Here is a 21888-nt window from a genome sequence, read left to right as displayed (position 1 = left end):
GAACTGCTTTGAAGGAGAATGCATTGACAAGCTAGGCCGGGATCCTTAAAAGCAAGCCTGTGAAACTGAGGCTAAGGAACAGAGGCAGTGTGGTATAGTGGTTAAGGTGCTGGACTGGAAGCCACTACTGGAAACTGGCCTGAATGACTTTCAGCCAATTACTTTCTCTGAGTCATAGACTGGGAAGTGGGATATTTCTACCAGCTCACATTAGACCGGCATGGTCTAATTATAGTCTGTGATCTTCAGTGACAAGTCCTTCATCTTGCTTTGGATTATTTCAGGTTGGTGAGGAAAAATTACATGTTTGTGTAGGTGCACTAAGAGAGTCCTTACAGGTAGTATCTACACTAAAATACACAGTCCTTACTTGGCAACCACTTGTTCAGTTTGCCATTTGCAAGTTATGACAGAAAAGACACCACAAGAATTCAGGATTTAGCCATTTCAGGATCATTTAACCCATTGTCCGCATAGCTGGCTGGAGAATTCTGGGAGTTGAAGTCCACAAGTCTTAAAGTCGCCAAGTTTGTGGACCCCTGCTTTACATTGATATAGGATCCAGCGAGAAGAACGTCAACTCGCAATACAAAAGGCAGAGAAGTGATCCCGTTTCTTTCAGATACACATCGGGATGTCTGTTTAACGAAACCAAGGCACATTTGGCCGCTAATTCAAAGAGAAGCCGTCCGCCCTACCGGACGCGCAGGTCGGAAGCGTCTCTTTAAAGGTGGCGCTCAGTCGGTCTGAATTCCCAGAGGCAGATCTGCCTTCCTTCTCTCTCCCCCCTCCCCCAGCAATCTTCCCCGGCACGTGAAAACTTTGTCGGGCGAGAGGAGCCGCCGGAGAAAAACTATCCGAGAGCCGCAGCAGACAAAAGGAGGCGGCGGCGGAGGCACGACGTGGTTGGGGCTGGAGAAAAAGGCTGCGCTTTCCTCGAGCCCCCCCAGGTCCCCACCGCGGCGGCTCGCCGGCACTGCGCGCCGTGGGCGACTGGAGCCGCAGGGAGTGGAACCTTGCGGACGGGCGTTCGCCCGGGAAATGTGCGAGCGTCCGCCGTCCGCGGCTCCGGCTCTCGCCCCTTTGGGGACGTCGGTTTGCAGGCAGCCGAACTGCAGACTTTCGCCTTTTGCTCCGAGTGATCCGGGAGGCGCCTTCACAAGCGGCTGGGAATCCGACCGAGGTGGGCTGATGGATGCTGGCTGCTGCTGCCGGTGCCGAGGCGCGGGTTAAAGCGAGAAGCTCGGGCAACTGTCGTCGGTGCGAAGGATGCCCGCGTTGAAGCGGTTGCTGAGAGCCAGGCTGGGCTGCCGCCGCCGCCCCGCCGCGCAGTGCCTCTTCTGGGGAGCGTGCTGGGCGGTAGGGGGCGGCCTCTTCGCCTTCTTCTTCTTGGCGCACGGGGGCGTCTTCTCCGGCCGGTGCACGGACGAGCAGAGTCGCCGGATCCTGGCCAAGCTGGTAGGTGGCAGCAGTGGGAGTGGCGGGTGCAGGACCTGGGAGCTGGCCACCAAATGGGGCCAGTGACCTTTAAGGGCTGTCCTGGCAAAGGACGCCGCCTAGAACCAGCTGTTCTCCAGTGGTTCAGGGCCACCGAGATGTGCCTTAAAGATCATCCCCCAGCGACTTGCATTGGCAGTGGGTCCTTCCCTTCTCTCTCCCCCCCCCCACCCCGCCCCCGAGTTCGGTGAGAAATTACTCACCAGGTGGGAGAATCATTTTCTGAGGCAGTAACACTGAGGTTGTTAAATAAGGGGAAACCCCAACGACTGGCCTCCAGAAGTTGTGGGTTGCTCCAACACTGGAGGATTGGACAGCCTTTGTCTGGCATGGAACAAGGTCTCCTCCTTAAGCACGGGGTTGGACTAGATGACCACCAAGGCCTCTTCCAACTGTTGTTCTGTAAGGGTGTTCTGCTTGAGCACGGGGTTGGACTAGATGACCTCTGAGTTTCAAGCTGGTAAAGGCTGAAATATAACTGGGAAAGTCTGGACTGAAGTTTCCATTCCACCATGCAGTTCATTCACTAATAAAGGAGAATTTTTGTAGCTCAGGTTTGATATGTGGAGTCCTTGGGGGTTCTCTGAGCTTGCTTATTTTCTTGCAGCTGTTTCATTATCCAAACTAGGTAGCATCATCAATGCTCGCAAGGAGTGTAGTTTGCTGTGAGTTTATATTCTCATGGCCACCAACACTGACAGTATATAAATTGACAGCAAACTACACTCCTTATTAGCACTGATGATGTTACCTAGTTTGGATAATGAAATGTCTGCAAGAAATAAAGCAAGCTCAGAAGCACCACCGATCCTTCAGTTCATTCACTCCATAGCCATCCTTAATTCAGAGCACTTTACTAGATTGATGTGAAATTGAAATAGCGAAATGGCTTGACAGTCATATGTCCTTCCATGAGAATTAGACATGACAAAAATGATAATGCATTAAATAAATGGCACATATTGCATTAATTCAGTGCTACTGCATAGTGTAAATGATGGGTGCCCAATCTTGACAACTTTAAGACTTGTGGACTTCAGCTCCCAGAATTCCCCATCTTGGCTGGACATTTTGGGAGTTGAAGTTCACACATCTGGCTGGGGAATTCTGGGAGCTAAAGTCCACAAGTCTTAAAGTTGCCACGGTTGGACACCTGGGTCTAAATAACTGTTCTTGGATAAGGATATTTAGGATATTTTTTTTAATTTAATTTAATTTTAAATTAAATTAAATTAAATTAAAGGATATCTGAATAGGATAAGGTATGCAGCATGACAAGAATGGGGTGGGGTTCGTGTGGATTTTCTCCATGGAAAACTCCAACCCAGAGCTATTAACTCTAAGAGGTAGGGTGTTAATTCTACAGTTAAGAAAGGTTATGGGCAGAAATGTATATTCATCAGCATTGCAAGAGAAATGAAGATGACAGAACTATCAGGGATGGCAAAATTAACTTGTTTGTTTAGAGAAGGATTGAAGCCATTTGCGTAAAAATGAAAAAGTAAACTTGTGTTCTATGGTTCTTATGATTAGACATATGATTAGATAGGGTAGATTATAGAAAGAAAAGCTATACAAATTAACTTTAGAGAAAGAGCTTAAAATATATTTGTACTTACAACTGATGTGTAAAATATTGGATGTTTATATATATATGTGTGTGTGTGTGTGTGTGCGTTGTATTTGTGCTGATAAATAAATAAATAAAATATTTGTGCTAATAAATAAATAAATAAATAAATACAACACAAATGTAACAAAAGGCAACAGTAAAAATATTGGGTTTCTGTCTGGATGGTCTCTTGTGATGAGTCGATGAACAGAGAATGGAAGTAGTGAACTTCCTCCCATATTGGGGCATATATATCTTTTCTTGCACTTTCTGCTTTCTCTTTGCTTTATTTTTCTTTTTCCCCCTTATTTTATATTAGTTTGCCTTAGTTTTTTATCTTCGTGTTCAAAAGTTTTAATAAAAATTATGTTAAAAGCAACTGCATTATTAGTGATCGGAGACTCCCTTATGGACTTTTTGCTTAAGGGTTGCTTATGGAAACAAGGAAATTATGATGTAACCTTAGAGGGCAAAATATAAATGTAACTGCTGCTAAGAAGATTGGAAGCTACTTCTTTCTTACTATTTTTTCTTTTGCCTATTTCTTCTGCTTTATTTCTTTTTCGCGTTCTTTTCTTTATTCTTCTCTTCAATTCAAAATGTGTTTTGTTTTTGTTCTGTTGGAGAATAGACATTTTGTAAATCATATTGAGAGCTGGGTTAGAGGGAGCCTATATATTTGATAATGAGATAAAATATTGATAATAGGTCAATAAGATAGGTAGTCCTCATTTAACAATTGGTTATGTAGTGACTGTTCAGTTATGACAATCCTCCAAAAATGAACTGATTAACTGATTACAAAGTTATTGTGATGGCTACACATTTTCATGGTCACATGATCGCATTGTGTGTGCTTGGTAACTGGCTTGCATTTATGGCTGTGTGAAGCATCTCATGGTGACATGACCATAATTTTCACCATTTTTTGCTAGTTTCCAGCATTTATTTCTGGTTTCCAGCAAAACCGTCCATTGCATATAATGGATTTGTTTAACAACCACTGTGTTCGCTTAATGACTGCAACATTCTTTAATGGACCATGGCATTCGCTTAATGACAGTCACGATAAAGGCTGTAAAATCGGGTGCAGTCATGTGATGACCTGCTTAACGACTGCCACAACTTACAACCATAATTACATTATCGAGTGCTGCTACCTTTAATCATTTAATTGTTTAAAAATCCAAACCTTGTGCAGTGGCTCTCTCACTACTTTGAGCTCATCCTTGTAGCAGTGGTGGATTCCGGATCCCCGTGCAACCGGTACAGTACAACGGGGTTCAGCGTCCACCACATGAACGTGCCCGGTGCGTGCATGCATCCTTACCTCTTGCGATGCCTTCGCAAGCCTCCGCGACACTCCCACTGATTGGTGGAGTGTTGCTCAGCTGCTGTGTGCTCCGTGCGAGGAAGCGCCAAAGAGCTCAAATACAGATAAGGAGCTTGGGCAAGTGGGCCCTCCGGAGCACCATACCGGAATGGTACCCGGTAACTCCGGGCAGGCACCATACCGGGGCGCACCACCTGCAACCCACCACTGCCCTGTAGCCAGTGAAAGAGTTGAACCCCTTTTCACTGCTTTTGTTTTTTAAAAAGTCAGACTTGTGTTGCCAGAAAGAAGGCATGTGCTACTTAATATTAAAAAAAAAAATACAACAGGTTCCAATAAATGGCTCTCTACTGTCTGCTTTCTCTGCTTTATGGTATGCAGGTCCTTCCCCTCCACTCCAGTCTGCCAAATGCAACTGATTACTTTTTCACAATGCTAAATGGTGACCCAAATACGATCAGGAATAAATCTTTTGAGCAGAGGCTGGCTAAGAACTCCCGAAAGCTTGATGCTCTGAATAGGAGGCTTGTGAATATATTGCCATGAAAAGAGACAAGGACTGTAGTCCATGCTGATGAAGTTTTGCCTGGATTTTGAAAGGAAAAGGGGAGAGGAAGGAAAGGAGTCAGGCTGCTGATTAAGGACTGAAAAGCCTTTGCCTGTACGATGGCTTTTTTAGCCTTCTAGGCCAGGGGTCTCCAACCTTGGCAACTTTAATCCTGGTGGACTTCAACTCCCAGAATTCCCCAGCTAGCAAAGGAATTCTGCGAGTTGAAGTCCACCAGGTTTAACGTTGCTAAGGTTGGAGACCCCTGCTCTAGGCAACCCTTAGTGTCAATTAAACAAGTCAGAATACTCAGCTGATGCATCTCACTGATAAAACTTACTCAAACAGACAAGATGTAGATAAAAGGATGGCTTTCAGTGCACTTATTTTCCTTTTTTGAACTGTAATCTATTTCAGGAGATGTATCTGATTTGTGGCAATAGAGTAATTTGGCAACTGTGGAGAAGGAATGGGTTCCATTTCTGTGTTGTGATAAAAGAAGCAAGATTGTTCTGTATTATCTATAATACATCATGATATAATATACGGCAACATAGTGATAAAGTCAAAGTTATTTCATTATTTCTGTTTCTCTCCACAGTGAATTATTTTGTTCCTAAACAGGATGTTAAAATGAATGTTAAATTGAATTTGCTGGATCGGTTATACCCATAATTTATTACACTCGTATGCCACCTGACTCTCAATGACTCTGGATAACTCACAACAATCAAAGAAATTACAATAAAATTAATAAAAGATTGAAAGCATGATGGTCCAGATGAGGGAGGGGCTCACTCCCCCTCATCAGAAGTCTGGGTGAAGAGCCAGATCTTCACAGATCTTTAAACAACAGTAGAGTTGGGGGTGGGATTGTCATCTAGATCTGTAGGAAACCTCTTTCCAGAGGTACTCATTGCTAAGAAGAAGGTGCACTTTGGGGATCGTGAGAAATTACATTATTTAATCAAAGGAACTTGGAGTGTGCCATGGACCAAATTGGCTAGGCAGATGTTATGGGAGATGGGTGGTCCCTCAAGTAACCAGGCCATGGACCTTTGCCAATGTAAACATTTTTATAAGTAAAATGTTATCTGCTATGTTTCACAATTGTTCCATTACACATTCCCTGAAAATAAAATTACGTTAAGGTGATGTGTTGTTGTTCATCTGAGGTTGTATTTAGGTGGGTAAAATGAGGAGCCAGATTGTTGGGGGCAATATGCTGATTTCTGTAAACCACTTACAGAGGGCTGTAAAGTACTGTGAAGTGGTATATAAGTCTAAGTGCTATTTCTATTTATCTAATTTTAAGAGTGTTAAGGTGTAAAGTCAAGTAGCTTTGTTTCTTGTTTTCTTCATCAAATGGAAAAGTAACTTTAAGAGATATAATTCTGTTATGGTAACTACCAATTGATGACTACAAATGTCCCTTGTGTGATACATAACAAACAACAGCAAATAGGATGCTGTGGCAGCAGCTTTGCCGATTTTGTGGAAATGGAACAATATTGATGATGTTACCTAGTTGAGTATTGAAACATTTACAAGAAAACAATCTAGAGCACCAAGGACCCCCAGTTCAACCCTGAGTTATAAATACCTTTTTCTATTGGCAACAATACTCCATATTTTTCTTCTGACAGGCAGATGGGAAATTTTGAAAGTTCTGAGATACTGTATGGGATATTTGCCATTTCCCACAGAGCTACATTATTATCCCCAAAGGATTTGGAGCCATTTGGGCCTGATTTGAGAATTGCATTTTGCCTTCATCCTTGAGCCTGCCTCTTACTGATTTCTGAAGGATAAAAGTTATTTATGCTTATCCACAAGCCAGTTAAGATGGTACTCTGCTTGGGTTTAAGCCAGTGGTTTTATTGCCCTTGAAGAAACCAAATTGTCTTATAAGCGAACATTATAATTTTAGCAATTTCTGATTAATCCCTGAAAAGGTTTGCTGATTTTAACTGCTTGTAATTTGAAGTAGTCATTTAAAGTTATTGCATTTGTTTGTTACTTATCTTTAATATCTGAGAAAAAACTATTGTGTTGTTTTAATAGATGCGTTTGGATTAAGAATCGTGGATCTCACTAGTGGTGGGATTCAAAAATGTTTAGTACCGGTTCTGTTGACATGGCTTGGTAAGCGTGGTATGGCTTGGTGGGCATGGCAGGGGAAGGATACTGTAAAATCTCCATTCCCTCCCCACTCCAGGGGAAGGTTACTGCAAAATCCCCATTTCCTCCTGATCAACTGGGACTTGGGAGGCAGGGCCAGTCAGAGGTGGTATTTATCGGTTCTCCAAACTACTCAAAATTTCTGCTAACGGTTCTCCAGAACTGGTCAGAACCTGCTGAATACCATCTCTGGAACTCACCTTCCCCCAAAGTTGAAAAAGTTGTTTTATAATCTTCTATTAATTAACTTTTGACTTACTTCAAGTAAACACATATATATCTCTCTCTATTTCTCTCTCTCTCTCTCTCTCTCTCTCTCTCTCCCCCCCCCCTTTATCTATCTACCTATCTATCTAACTACTCTCTCTCTCTCTCTCACTACCTTCCTATTGTATTTCTCTCTCCCTCTCTATCCCTCTATCTACCTACATTTTTTCTTAATTTCCCCCTTCAAAATCTTATACTCTGGTGCGTCTTATATTCCTAAAAATACGGTACTTGCATGAATGTATATCTTCATGCAAAATCAAGATTATTATATAGATACAATTTTAGAATGCTTGTGTGCAAAAAAAGAAAACTTGATTCAGATGTAAATATGAAACATTTAAACTTTAGATGTTATAAAAAGTTTCCTTTTGAAGTGTTTTACTATGTACATTATGTTCCTTTATTGCATTACGCTTTACTAAGCCATTTAAAAAAAAACTCTATGTGTGCTACATTATTCACAACCTTTGGATCTGGTTACAGGGTTTCCAGACCTTTCAACCTCTTTGACTCTAGAGAGTGGTGAGGTATGTGGATTTGTTCTTGGAATAATCTGGGGTCATGTCTTCCAATTTGCATACTTCAGAAAATACACTTAAGTAGTGTATTTTCAGATAGTTTACAGCCCATTTACAGATAGTTCCATCTGTAAATGGGCTGAAGAAGTTTGAAAAGGTCTGGGAAGGGTTATATAGAACAGTGTTTTTCAACCACTGTGCCGCGGCACACTAGTGTGCCGTGACATAGTGTAAGGTGTGCCGTGGGAAAATTACTTTATATATAATCAATATAGGCACAGAGTTAAATTTTTTTAACATTTTCTAATGGTGGTGTGCCTCGTGATTTTTTTCATGAAAAAAGTGTGCCTTTGCACAAAAAAGGTTGAAAAACACTGATATAGAAAATATTCTAGAAATGTATACAAAAGCCTGATGCTCCTTCTGAAATGTTGACTGAAAGTAAAAAAGGAAGGCCAGAGTAAAACAGGGAGGAAGTTGGTTTAAGGTCGCTGTCTGACTGTTTAGTTTTTGGCATCTTCTAATCCACACGAACTAGTGTCTCCTTCAGAGTTGTGCCCAGAATAAACTTTTGCAGCTGCATTTTCTTGAAGGACTGAATGGATGTGGTTATACAGGCTACCTATGCCTGTTTAGAAATGAAAGGATGGAAACAATTATGAGTGGAAGAAGGGACCGGCAGGGGAAATCCTCTTTGTTTCTTCCATGCATTTGAAATGACCACATAACTACAGACTTTTAATCTCCTTTTAAACTTTGCAGTCATAAATTATGGAATATATAAACCACACAAATATATTCAGCTTCCATTCCTTTTGTTCAGGGATGTGAAGTTAGCTTAATAACGCAGTAAAGAAAGAGGCTGGTGCTGTGATCTAATCTTTTTTTTAATCATTGGTTTCTGCATTTATTGGGATTTGTAACATATAATAGATCGAATGCTGTGTTTTATATGGAACAAACACTAATGGTAGTTCACACTCACTTTTTATCATGTGAAATTTGTATTGAATGTAATGAAATAATTAGAGTCGTGTTCCCTGACTTTTATGACTTCAGCTTCATCCCACTGGGCATCTTCGCACAATATTAGGTAACCAGCATCCACTGTTCTGGATAGAAGAATGTTGGATTGCAACATACCTCTTTGGAGTTAATGGTGATTCAACAATATCTAGAAGGCGATATCTTGCCCATATTTTCATTCATGTCTTACATATTTATATATTATATCACTGGTTTTCAACATCACGTACCCAAAAGGGATACATTTTAACAATTTTAAATATGATGAAAATATGTTTCTGAAGAGGTTGTTTTTAGTTTATTCCCCCTATGGGATTTGAACTCTTAATTACATGGTGATTAGCTAAGAGGGCAGCTCTAAGCTACAGAGGTCTAGAGCTGGTCTTTCACCATGGGACAGAGAAGCAACTAAAGTTATGATTTACTATAAAACGGACACGGTTATTATAATCGGGTGGTTTGCATTTACCTTCCTTATGGTTTGCAAATGTGTGTGTGTGCACACACTAACTTTGCTCGCATATACCCCATCCATGCATGCATTTGGCCTTCTGCGCATGTGCTTTGCTAAAAAACGTCCCTAACTAGGACGAAATAGAGCCAGGTGGGTGGGCAGGCGCATAAGCAATTTCTGCTACCGGTTCGGGCGAACTGGTCCAATCTGGTAGAATACCACCTCTGGTTATAATTTACCATGAGAAACAACTTATTATTTACTGTGGGCAAAGCTTGTTATCACAGCACTAGCCTTAAATGAGGCAACCATAGCTTTCTATGCTTATTTCCTTTATAGTTATTTCATAGTTTTCTTTCTTATTGCTCAGCCAATTTTTCAGGAGAGGCAAACAGAAAGGGTTAAAAAAATGCATCATTTGGTCCCATCACCTTGTTTGCATTTTTGCTTCCTATAGGATGAAAAATATACTTTCAAGATAAGAATCAATGGTTTTCAAAGTACTTGGAAGTTTTTACTTTCCTATCATTAGCCTTTCGTTGATTGTTTCCTTCCATTTTTCTGCAGTGTTTTGACTACGGGACGGGCATGTTGACTGGGGATCTTTGTGAAGATTTATGTGTGGCCCAGACTTTGACCTATAAACGCTGCCTTTATTATGACCAGGGGAAGAAGGTCATCCAAGCTGACTGGAGAGGCCACCCTGTGATCCTAAAATCAAAAAACGAAATATTCTCTAGCTACCGTGGTCTGGGATTTTTGGAAGAAATGGAATCACAGGGAATTCCGGAAACAGAGCTGCTTCTGATGGTTGCTTTGGAAGTCAAGAACACCTTGGGTTTGGAACTTCCTAATAAAACTGTGGGACCTTTGTGGAAGAAAAGAGGCCCACATTGGAAAGCACAGCTGGCTAGTTTATGGTCTTTACTCCAACAGGAAGAGTACATTTATTTTAGTGTTTTGCAGGACATCAGTAAACACGTTCTAAGGGTGATCGGTTCTTGTGGCCACTTTTATGCGGTGGAATATCTGACAGCTGGACACGCCTGGCACAGCACCCTTTTCTCCGTGGAAGATGCTGTTGGTGCTTCCCTATCTGGGATTAAACACAAGGCCAAAGCCATAATCCAAATTGCAATCAGCTTCTTGGATATGGTCAATCATTTTGACAACGACTTTTCTTATCCTCTTCATCTCTGTGATATTAAGCCAGAAAATTTTGCCATCCGGAATGATCTGACGGTAAGTTAGGACCGAGCTTTTCATAACTAAATATAGAGTTTATTGTCATAACGAAAGTTGTGAACACCAGTGGGTTGACTGGGTATCTTTGTGAAGATTTATGTGTGGCACAGACTTTGACCTATATTATGATCAGGGTAATAAGGAAATCTTGTTAATTGTTCATCTCTTTGTTGAGAGCAAGGCAACAGTTTTCTAGATATTGCCAGCATAATACATTAGACCAGACTATGAAATTTTGCTATTTAAAACTCTGCCCTTTACATTTGTGCTGTTCTAATATTCTGCATTTGTTAAGAGCCTCTTTTTCTATGTGCTGTTCTACAGTGTCAGCAAGAATTTTCTTGAATATATAAGCTATTTGCAAAAAATAATGATGGCAGGTTGAATAAGTAGAAGCTATGCAAAAATGTTGATCTGCTTCTGTTTCAGATGGCAAGAGACCAGACTTGCCTTCTACCTGAATATCTGACCACACTTATTCTTCTCTTGCGCTTCCTTCTCCTTCCCCGCACTACACCAAACACACACTTTCAGCCTTACATAGTCATTAAAGTTTCTGATTGTGGGTTCCCATCCTACATTTTTTATGTTTCTACTTATATTTTAAAAATACATAAGTATTTCGAGCACAAGCTATCACCTTGTGCAAAGGTAATACTGGTTTGGTTGTATAAGAATTATTTGGAGCTCCAACATCAGAAGTATGTAATTATGAAAGTGAAAAAGAGTGAAGATTCTCACTTGTAGATTCCATCTCCTTGGAAGTAGAAATCCCAGTCTGCAACATTTTCCAAAGATATTATAAATGTATAACCTGGATGGCAATTGGGGAATGTGTGTTATAGTTACATACCAGGGGTGGGTTCCACAAATCTACCATGCTATTTAGAACCGGTTCCAGCTCCCTCCCCATGCCCGTCCGCACCACGCTTGCCCTGCCTGCCGCTCATTGATTGGCTAGCTCACCAATCGCCCTGCCCACCTCTAAGAGTCCTATCTAAACCTTAAAGCTGTCAAGTTTGAACATCCCTGGGTTTTTTTTCTAAAGAGTTAGGGGTACAAGGGTCTTGTAAGTTGTAGTTTTAAAACTTGCATGCTTCAAATGCCAGAGTTTCTGAGCCAACATTTTGGTTGCTAAGCAAGAGCGTTGTTAAGTGAGTTTCACCACATTTTACAAGTTGGCCATGCCCACCCAGTCACATGGCTGGCAAGCCACTCCCACCTGGTCACATGGCCGGCAAGCCACTCCCACAAAGCAGGCTACACCTACAGAAGAGGTTCTAAAAATTTTTGAAATCCATCACTGTTACATACCTACAGGTGACATGGGCTGAAGCCTGCCTTGTAGGGATGGATAGTGTTAGTGTTAATTCCACAAATGGATGAAATCAAAATCAAGAGTGAATGAAGGCATTGACTCTACTTTTTCCTCATTTATCTATTCTATAACAACACATTTTTTTACATGCACTGATCCATTTGCACAAATATTAGCCACCTCTCCATTAATTGTGGATAACAGCAAAGTGGTTGAGATTGCTTCCTTTTCTTGTGCTGTTTCCCATTCTACCTTTTTCACACACACAATCAGGCAAATACACATACAAAAAGAATGGAGATAAACCCATTAGTTTATCTCCATTCTGACACTTTCCATCAATCAATACGTAATCCTTGATACAATCTCCTTTGCCTCATTCCTATACTTTCATACTTTCATCCATCCATATAGGATTCATACATTAATGTTTAATCCACATCTCCTTCTCTTGGCCAGCATACCAGGAAAGGTAAATGAAATACCAGGAAGCAGGAAAATTCAGTAGAGTTTGGTATTTGCTGAGGGCCACCCTGGAGGCAAAACCAGGAAACTGCCCTCCTATGCCAGAGATGAGTGGGAGAGATTTGTTTTCTATTGTATTTCCTGACAGTCTTGAAATACACTGAGTAGTTTGCAGGAAAGCATGTTATTGATTTAACCCATCAAGAGCTTTTGGGGAAGGTGAAATAGATATTCAACTGAGTTCTCATCTCAGTATTAGTTTTATAAGGACTGAAACGTCTATAAAAGTGCTTTCAACTCATGTTTTCAACTTTAAGTAATGAATTTATTTTTGTGGCGTGAAAGCTAGTACAGCTGCTGTCAGAATTGGTATTTATTTATAGCAATAGCACTTAGACTTATATACCGCTTCACAGTGATTACAGCGGTTTACAGAGTCAGCCTATTGCCCCCAACAATCTGGGTCCTCATTTTACCCACCTCAGAAGGATGGAAGGCTGAGTCAACTTTGAGCCTGGTGAGACTCGAACTGCCAAACTACTGGGAATCGGCAGTCAGCACGATTAGCCTGCAAAACTGTATTCTAACTACTGCGCCACCACGGCTCAGGTACCTATCCAGGTAGTCCTTGATCTATGACTGGTCACTCAATGACTAGTTGAAGTTACAACACCCTCAAAAGCTACTGATGATCATTTTGAAGATGGCCATACAGCAGCTCCTCCCTTGACAGTATTTTGGGTATTTGGCCAGTTCACTTTTATGGCTTTTTTCACCATCCCGCAGTAATGTGTTTGCTCTTTATGATGGTTTTTTTGCCAATTTCTGGCATTGACTTCCAGTAAGGGGTCCTTGGTGCTGTCTGAGCTTGATGTGACTAGCGCTGATGATGTTACCTAGTTTGGGTAAAGAAACATCTGCAAGAAAAGCTCAGAGAGCATGAAGGACCTCTCATTTCAATCCTGAGCTATATCATCCTTTATTAGTTTACTTCCAGTTTTTGAGAAAAATTAATTCTCTTAATGACCATTGGAAAAAATGTTGCATAGAATTCCACACTTGAAAGCCTAATGCTAAGGTGAGTTAAAGGCGTAGGGATAATTCAATTTTTTATTTCTTAGCCCATAAGACAGTCTGAATTATTAAGTGGTGAACAGATTAATTTTCCTGGATTAATTATATTTATATGTTTACTCAAATTCAGCACAATCATTGCAGAATGCCATTTTATGCATGCAGGACTCTTTCCAGCTGACTGGAAGACATTAGCTCCTGCCGCTGTCGGCACTGCTAGCCATTGCTCAACATCATAGACACACAGTGCTGACTCAGCTGCAATAACATTGGTATTCATCTCACTTGTTAATCATGCATATCTATCCAAGCAACACATGTGCAGCTGCAATGCAACATGGCATAGTGACTTTCTTCAAGAGAGGAATGAAGTCCTCCCCAAAGTTTGAAATGATCACACTTTACAGTTCATTGCAAATATTAGAAAAGAGGTACCAAGGGTAAGTGACCAAAATGACTGCAAAAGGTGGAAGAAGAGAAAGAAAATACAATAAAACTTCAGCTTAACCAGAGTTCCACTTTGCAGACTTCAGATGCAAAGAAGAAAATCTCTATTTCACCTCCTGGAAATAATTGACAAGGTTTTATGTCCAAAGAGGTCTAAATGAAACAATTGAATTTGTGCTATATGTACCAAGGTCATTTGTACTAACATTATTTGTTTATTGAGATCTTCATGTAAATTGATGCAAATAAGGTAATCTGTTTCAGTTGCATAATGACATTATGCAAATAATGTAGGCCACATTTGTGTAGACCACAAATAACATATTTTGTATTGTCATTGTTAAATGTATTGAACATTTAGAAGTGAAAAGACACATCTCACTCAAATTATTCCATTAAATAGAAAATATAAGCATTATTATTCCTACTAGTATTAAAAGTATATCTAAGTCCACTTGGTAACCAGAATTCTCCGGGTACAGGCAATTTACAGTGCTAGGTAAAACATTAAATGATTCTTTGCATATATTCCAAGCAAAATAATCCTATAGTGCAATTGCAAAATACATTTAATGAATAGTGCAGGAGACCAAAAATGCCGTTCTCTTAAAATTAAACCAAATGGAAAGTGATAGAAATGTCAGAGAGAACAGGAATGTTTTTGACTCACTAGGAGGTGGGTGTCATTCACATCAATTTATTGTTGCTGCTGCTGTTGTTATTAATTGCTTGGTGTCAAAAAGATACTGAGGCAGAGGATGAAATAACAGATTTTTTTTTTTAAAAAAAAACAATCCCTATACTGGCATTTGGGATAGGGAAGAGAAAAATTAGTCATTTTCAGATTTTAAACAAAAAAGTAGGAAAATGCATGGGATTTAACTGAGGAAGAGGAATCTGAGAAACAAATGACAATCTGCCTGGCATTTCAAATAGTCGGCCTTAGAATGTGTTTCAAATTCCTATTCATGTTTTTTGTTGAGGACTTCCTGTAATTTTGTTCCAAACGCTGCCCTGAGAGGAGACTCTGGCCAATCTGCCAGTTTTGCTAATAGAAATTAATGAAGTGGCCAGCACATGATACCAAGAGAGAGAGAAAGGTTATTTTATAAATGCTGCCTATAATTGCTTTTTGAACATGAAAGAAATCTCTGTGAAGCTTCTGAGTTATAGCTTAGCCTTCTCCTAATATTTGGACCACAATCTAAATGTGGCCCGCTTACTTGTTTGCATTTCAATAAATATATGAAACAAAAGGCAATGAACCGGAAATGTTTTCCATTAGAAGTTCTTAATGAAAGAGAAACTCAAAAGAAGTTGCAAACATAAGAGGCGATGTCAAGAATTACTGATGTTCTTGATAGTGCCTGCATCAACCTGTGAAAAACCCAGGACTGTTTTCAAAGAAGGGAAGGGAAAGGGAATCTGTAGTTTCTCTTGGAGCTCAGGAAAATTAGAAGAAAGTTTCAAATTCAGAAATATCACCCTGTCACTCGGGCTGATGGAGTTTTAGATCTGTTTTCTTCATCTGCTGTCTGTCTTTTTCATTTTTTGACATGGATCATTGAAAGGCACAAATTCACAGAGTATGTCATTTAAAAATAAATATGAATCGGCTTTGGAATTATTTTTAATCACATGGAGGGCTGGAAATGATTGAAATGCAATAAATAAATCTGGGAAACCAGCAATATTTGGAACAGCCTCAGTCAGCTCCGTAGCTTTTTTTTTTTAAGCTCTCCTTGGCCTTATTCATAAAACATGCTTAACTGGATCAGTGGAGAAAGTGAATCAATATGTTGCTGGAACTTCCAAAAGAGGTGAAATGATCTCATCAACTAATTTCTAGGCCAGTCATTTGCAAATATTGTATTTCCCTGATTCTCTGAAATGATAAAAGTGTTTGTGTGACCTCTCCTGCCATGGCTAAAACCCATGATTTCATTGGTGTTAGGGATGAGCGAGTCTCTTTTGGGGGGGAAAAAAGAGCAACAAAAGACTGACATGGCTGTCCTGGGTTATGTGCTGCCAGTGAATAATACCAGGAAAAGAGACAGCCCGTTTTCCAACTTCCGTTTTGCCTGTTGGGCTATTTTTCGCTCTCTAGAGGGCAACACACAAAATGGAAGCTCGGGAATGGACTTCCCTGAAGCCTCTAGAGGGCAAAAAAACAGCCCAACATGCAAAACGGAAGCTCAGGAATGGACTTCCCTGAAGCCTCCAGAGGGTTAAAAAACAGCCCAAAGCACAAACCGGAAGTCCGTTCCCGAACTTCCGGTTTGCGTGTTGGGCTGTTTTTCAGCTTCAGGAGGCTTCCCTGAAACCTCCCGAAGGCAAAAAAACAGCCGAAACTCATGGTCAAAATCAGTTGACCAGTGCGTGCATGTGCACTGGAGCTGACAGGGCAATGCCTTACGTGCCCTCAGAAATGGCTCCACGTGCCACCTGTGGCACCCGTGCCATAGATTCACCATCATGGCGTTAGAAGCTGTGATTACGTTTTATAGTTTAGTCTGTTATAGGTCACAAAACAAATCATGTTTAATCAAACCATGACTTAAGAAGAAGACGTGAAGAATAAGAATGATACTTTGGATCAAGGATAAGAAATTCAAATTAGCTTGAGAGTTCTCTAGTCTAGAACCTAACATGAAAGGTATTGTTCATCACTGGCTAGATTCAAATTGAGTAATTGTATAAATGAGGTTGTGTCCTATAGATTAGCATTAAGTCCACAACCCAGTTGCATCCTTCAGATCCTCAAATAAGTCCTATTGGATTCAGATGTGCAGCCATATGGGCACTGAGCTTCCAATTCTGAGCCTTAGCCCAACACTTTCAAGTACAGGTGGTCCTTGATTTACAACACTTCATTTAGTGATGGTTCAAAGTTACTGTGGCAATGAAAAAAGTGGCAAGTTTTTCATACTTATGACCATTGCAGGTCATGTGATCAAAATTCAGATGATTGGCAAAAGACTCATCTTGTATTTATGAGAGCTGCTGTGTCCCAGGAATCTCGTGATCTTCTTTGCGACCTTCTGGCAAGCAAAGTCAATGGGGAAGCCAAATTCACTTAACAACTGTGTTATTAAACTTAACAACCACAGTGATTCATTTAACAACCGTGGCAAGAAAAGTCCTAAAATGAGATTCACTTAACAAGAGAAGAGCTAAAACGAGGCAAAACTCACATAACAAATGTTTCATTTAGCAACAGAAATGTTGGGCTCAATTGTCATACGTCGAGGGCTCCCTGGAGTTAAAAAGTTTTGTCTCTTTCAGTACTGAAGCTGATTGAATGGAGAAAACCTCCAGAGTTCATCAGCAACTTTTAACTCATTCTGACCTTTGCGCTTACTGTGTATCCATTAAACAAAGAAATACTTTTTTAAAAAAATGTGGATTGCAATAAGATGCTCGGTACCTCTGGGGTTTCATCCAGTTCTGGAAAATAGTGGGACAATTAAAAAAAGGTACCCAGGGATCTCTGTATGAAAAGGTGAGTTCTATCACTGAGAAGGGATATGCTGGTCCTTTTGCAAAAGTACCTAAAAGTACTTTTATTTCATTGATGTAATAAAAGAAGGATATGCCTTTCAGTGGCATTTGCAGCAAGTTCTGACAAAATGATAACAAGTGCACTTGGTTGTCAGTATATGAATTCAGGTGGTCAATTACCGCACATTTGTCAGTTGCTTCTCCCCAGCTGCAGAGGCTCAGCGTGTCCTTAAAGAATTGTAATACTCTACTCTTTTATAGAGTAGTCAGTTTGCGTTTCAGAGGTAGTGAGTAACACGGGTCTCGTGTGTACTTTCTCATTTTCTCTTGAATTTATCCTGCATAGCTTTCTCTCAGAACTCAGAATTCCTAAAACTGCATGGGGGTTTTGACGCAAGAGTAGATCAGCCTAAATGCATTTGCTCTCATTGCAGGTGGTTGCCATTGATGTAGACATGGCCTTTTTTGAACCTAAGATGAGAGACATCCTCGAACAAAACTGCTCAGGAGATGAAGACTGTGTTTTTTTCGATTGCTTTTCCAAATGCGATCTGAAGAATGGAAAATGTGGAGCAGAAAGAGCCAACACTAACCTTCAAGTGAGAGGCTAAGTAGAAATATTGTTATTCAAGTGGATGTGTGCCTCTGCTTTAAAATCCTAATTACTGTACTGATTAAAATGAATGTATCCATGACTGACATTTGGGCACATACACATACATCAGCACAATCACTAGGTGTCTGAAGTCCCAAGTAATGACTTCAAGATACAGCTATAAATGAGCCCAGAGACACCGGCCACAGACAGATCTTGCAGTGTCATATCATGTCATACTTTACATACACATACATCAGCACAATCACTAGGTGTCTGAAGTCCCAAGTAATGACTTCAAGATACAGCTATAAATGTGCCCAGAGACACTGGTCACAGACAGATCATGCAATATCATATCATGTCATACTTTTTAGGGAAGACAATTAACAGGTTCTGTTAGTATTCTAGACTCTGCAATAACATCTGTACTGTCAACATCTGGTGTAGCATTCCTCCACCACAGTGCCAGTGGTATTGAATGATGCCAAACACAGAGCAAGGCATTTCATAATGCGATAACATCATATAACTTGGCAAGTTGTTCTAAAGCAGTGTTTCTCAACCTTGAGTGCTTTAAGATGTGTGGACTTCAACTCCCAGAATTCCATGCTGGCCGAGGAATTCTAGGAGCTGAAGTCCACATATCTTAAAGCTGCCAAGGTTGAGAAACACTGTCCCAGATATTACAATATGGAAGAAGAAGAATTTGCCACAGGAGCAGAGGTGGTATTCAGAAGTTTCTGACCAGTTCTGGAGAACAGGTAGTGGAAATTTTGAGTAGTTCAGAGAACCAGTATAAATACCACCTCTGACTGGCCCTGCCCCCTTCTATTCTCTGCCTCCCTAATCAGGAGGAAACGGGGATTTTGCAGTAACCTTCGCCTAAAGTGGGGAGGAAATGGGGATTTTGCAGTAACCTTCCCCTGCCACGCCCACCAAGCCATGCCATACCCACCAAGCCATGTCCACAGAACCGGTAGTAAAAAAATTTGAATTCCACCACTGCACAGGAGTGATGTTAGTAGCCTTTTCCAAAATGAGTAAAACATACACTCTCAATAAGGAGTCAGACTATGTGTATGTGGTAAAAATGGGCCGTTGCTACTATTGCTTGCTAGTACTACTATGACTACGCACAGTATTTGCATAGGTAAAACAACAGCAATTTATGTCCATAATGTTCAAATACAAAAGAGGTAGAGCAGGGGTCTCCAATCTTGGTCACTTTAAGACTTTTGGACTTCAGTTTACAGAGCCAACATAGCTGGCTGAGGAACTCTGAGAGTTGAAGTCCACAAGTCTTAAAGTTGCCAAGGTTGGAGAGCCCCGAACTACAGGACTTTATTATCACATAACTTATTCTTACTTCCAGTTCTTATATTGTATAACTGGTTGCTGCATTTTTCTTCTGTGAATGGACTCACTTCATATGGAGTTATTGCTCTGAATGGTTGATGGTCAAAATGGTTCTCTGTCTCCTATTTTACAATCAGTGTAAAGGTCAAATATATTAATCTGATCGTGTTCTTATTCATTTTATTGGAAACCATTTCTATGCTTCCCTCAGAGTAATTCTTGAAGTTGGATTAAGTGTTTACCCAAGAGAGGAGTAGGCAGAATAAAATTTTATTGAGTTTTTATTCCTATGGTTGGGTGGAGTACTCTTTTTACTGCTTTGTGCATCACCCAGGGTTAGAATTACAATATGGGCAGCTATATGAGTCTTTTAAAATAAATGATAAATAAAACAGTGGGGAAATTTAATAGCAGTCAGAAGAGAGGGAAAACCTAAAGCATAACCTGCCTCTAGTGCAGAACGATGCAATTTACTTAGATGCCACAAATCAGTCTTTTGGGCCAGATGGGATGAGTATGAGTTTGCATTGATTTATTTAATGAAAAATTGGCTGGGGAACTCTTGTAATTGTAATTGTAATTGTAAATTTTATTTGTATGCCGCCCTTTTCCCTGAAAGGACTCAGGGCGGCCCACAACTCAAAAAGGGAGGGGAAAATACAAACAAAGTAACAGAAACACAAAAACCATACATAGTTAAAAACACAACAATCGTTGTCTTCTGCCTGGGGATAATTTTTTGTCTCTGGGTCTCATCAGGGGGCATTGTAACATCAACATTGAGGGTCGTGGACCCAACAGATTTTGAAATTTTTGGTCTAGGAGATGGGGAGTTAAAAAGTGTCCTTAAGTCTCCACAGCAGGGGTGAAATCCTCCCTGTTTGGCCCGGTTTAGCCTGGTTAGGCCAAACCGGTAGGGACAGTTGTTGTTGGTTCTGTAAACCAGTGGTAAAAAAAAAAAGCTTCCGAGGATCGCGTGGATCGGCTGTGAGTCACGCGATTGTTGGAAGCTTCCCCCGCCCCCGCTTTTTAAAGCATTTTTTTTCCTGCCTATTCACCCGAACCAGCAGGAAAAAATGCTTTAAAAAGTGGGGAAAAAAGTCCATGACAATCAGCTGTGCTGTGCTATCATGGGAACCTTTCCCCTCCCCACTTTTTAAAGAATTTTTTTACTACCTATTCGCCTGAACCGGTATTTAAAAAATGGGGGAAAAAAGGTTCCCACGATCCCACGGCACAGCTGAACCTTTCCCCCCACTTTTTAAAGCACTTTTTACCACCAGTCCGGGTGCATAGATAGTAAAAAATGCTTTAAAAATTAAAAAAAGTTGGCCGTGCCCACCCATTCACATGAAACCCCTCCCCCAGCAAGCCACGCCCAGACAACCGATGGCAAAAAATTTTACATTTCACCACTGCTCCACAGCTTTAAGTTGCCCATGAAACCTTCAAGTCCCCAGTAAAGCAAAACAAAAAACAAAAAACCAAACCCTGAGACTGATCACATTGGCCACCAATGGGGCTGGGAGCCACAACCAAATCCTTGGGTGGAGGTCTGGTTGCTGGTTATTTCCTTTGCCACACAGTGCATAGATTTTTCTCTGCCCAAGCAGAGTGAGTCACTTGTATAAAAATTGCTCTGAGCCAAGATCTCATTACAAAACGGCCCTGCCATGGTCTGTGTAGTGTTTATGTGTCAGATTTTTATTTTATAGCCCTTATTGTGAAGCTCTTTGAGCCATATAGAGCCAATGGGAATTTAGCAGCATAGGAGCCTTAACAAATAAATAAAAAACACATCCATAAATTGCAAAGTGCAACACGACTGAACAACTCATGTGATTCTTCAGTACAAGACTCTGTTTTCCTTCTTTTTCAATAGGTCATCTGTGATAAAATATTTCGCCCCTGGTTCACTCTAAACCTCGGAGGATCAGCCGTTTCCTTTCCCATGCAGCTGCAGTTACAAGAGGCTGTGCATGATTGTGCACAACCAAGGATCAAGGATATTTCCAACATCCAGAGCCATTCTGCAAATTCTCTTTCTCAGCTGTACTACTTGCTCCAAGTCAGCCAAAAAGAACTTCAGAAATCTAGTCTAGCACATTCATCAGTTATGGTTACCCAGGAAACATAGCTTTTTTCTCATTGCTGTTGCTGAATTAAATTATTTTCTACTTTTTATTTTACTATATTTTGAAAACCACAACTGAGTGTGTGTGTGTTTGTGTATGTATGTGTGTGTGTGTGTGTGTGTGTATGTATGTATGTATGTATGTATGTATGTATGTATGTATGTATGTATGTATGAATTAATTAATGAAATCCTGATTTAACAGACTTACATTCAGTAGACTTTGGATACAGTGGACCGGACAGCTCCCCTAAAATAACAGAAGTCTATTGCACATAATTTGTTTATTTTAATTTACACAAATTTTATCTT

At 40.5% G+C, this 21888-nt stretch overlaps 1 protein-coding gene across 1 annotated transcript; it reads left to right on the top strand.

Moving 5' to 3' along the window:
• The first annotated feature begins 1017 nt into the window (after window positions 1-1017).
• On the top strand, window positions 1018-21659 carry DIPK1C (divergent protein kinase domain 1C). The gene is made up of 4 exons (XM_087707325.1): window positions 1018-1458; window positions 10006-10680; window positions 17923-18087; window positions 21325-21659. The coding sequence occupies exons 1-4, from the start codon at window positions 1270-1272 to the stop codon at window positions 21577-21579; spliced, it is 1284 nt and encodes a 427-aa protein (XP_087563451.1). The 5' UTR covers window positions 1018-1269; the 3' UTR covers window positions 21580-21659.
• Window positions 21660-21888: the final 229 nt, after the last annotated feature.

Source organism: Thamnophis sirtalis, unplaced genomic scaffold (assembly GCF_051295495.1).
Source record: "Thamnophis sirtalis isolate CommonGarterSnake01/CBP01778 unplaced genomic scaffold, rThaSir2_p1.2 scaffold_2, whole genome shotgun sequence".
Taxonomy (NCBI): Eukaryota; Metazoa; Chordata; class Lepidosauria; order Squamata; family Natricidae; genus Thamnophis; species Thamnophis sirtalis.
The sequence above is the reverse complement of the archived record's forward strand: the minus strand, read 5'-3'. Positions and strand labels throughout refer to the sequence as shown.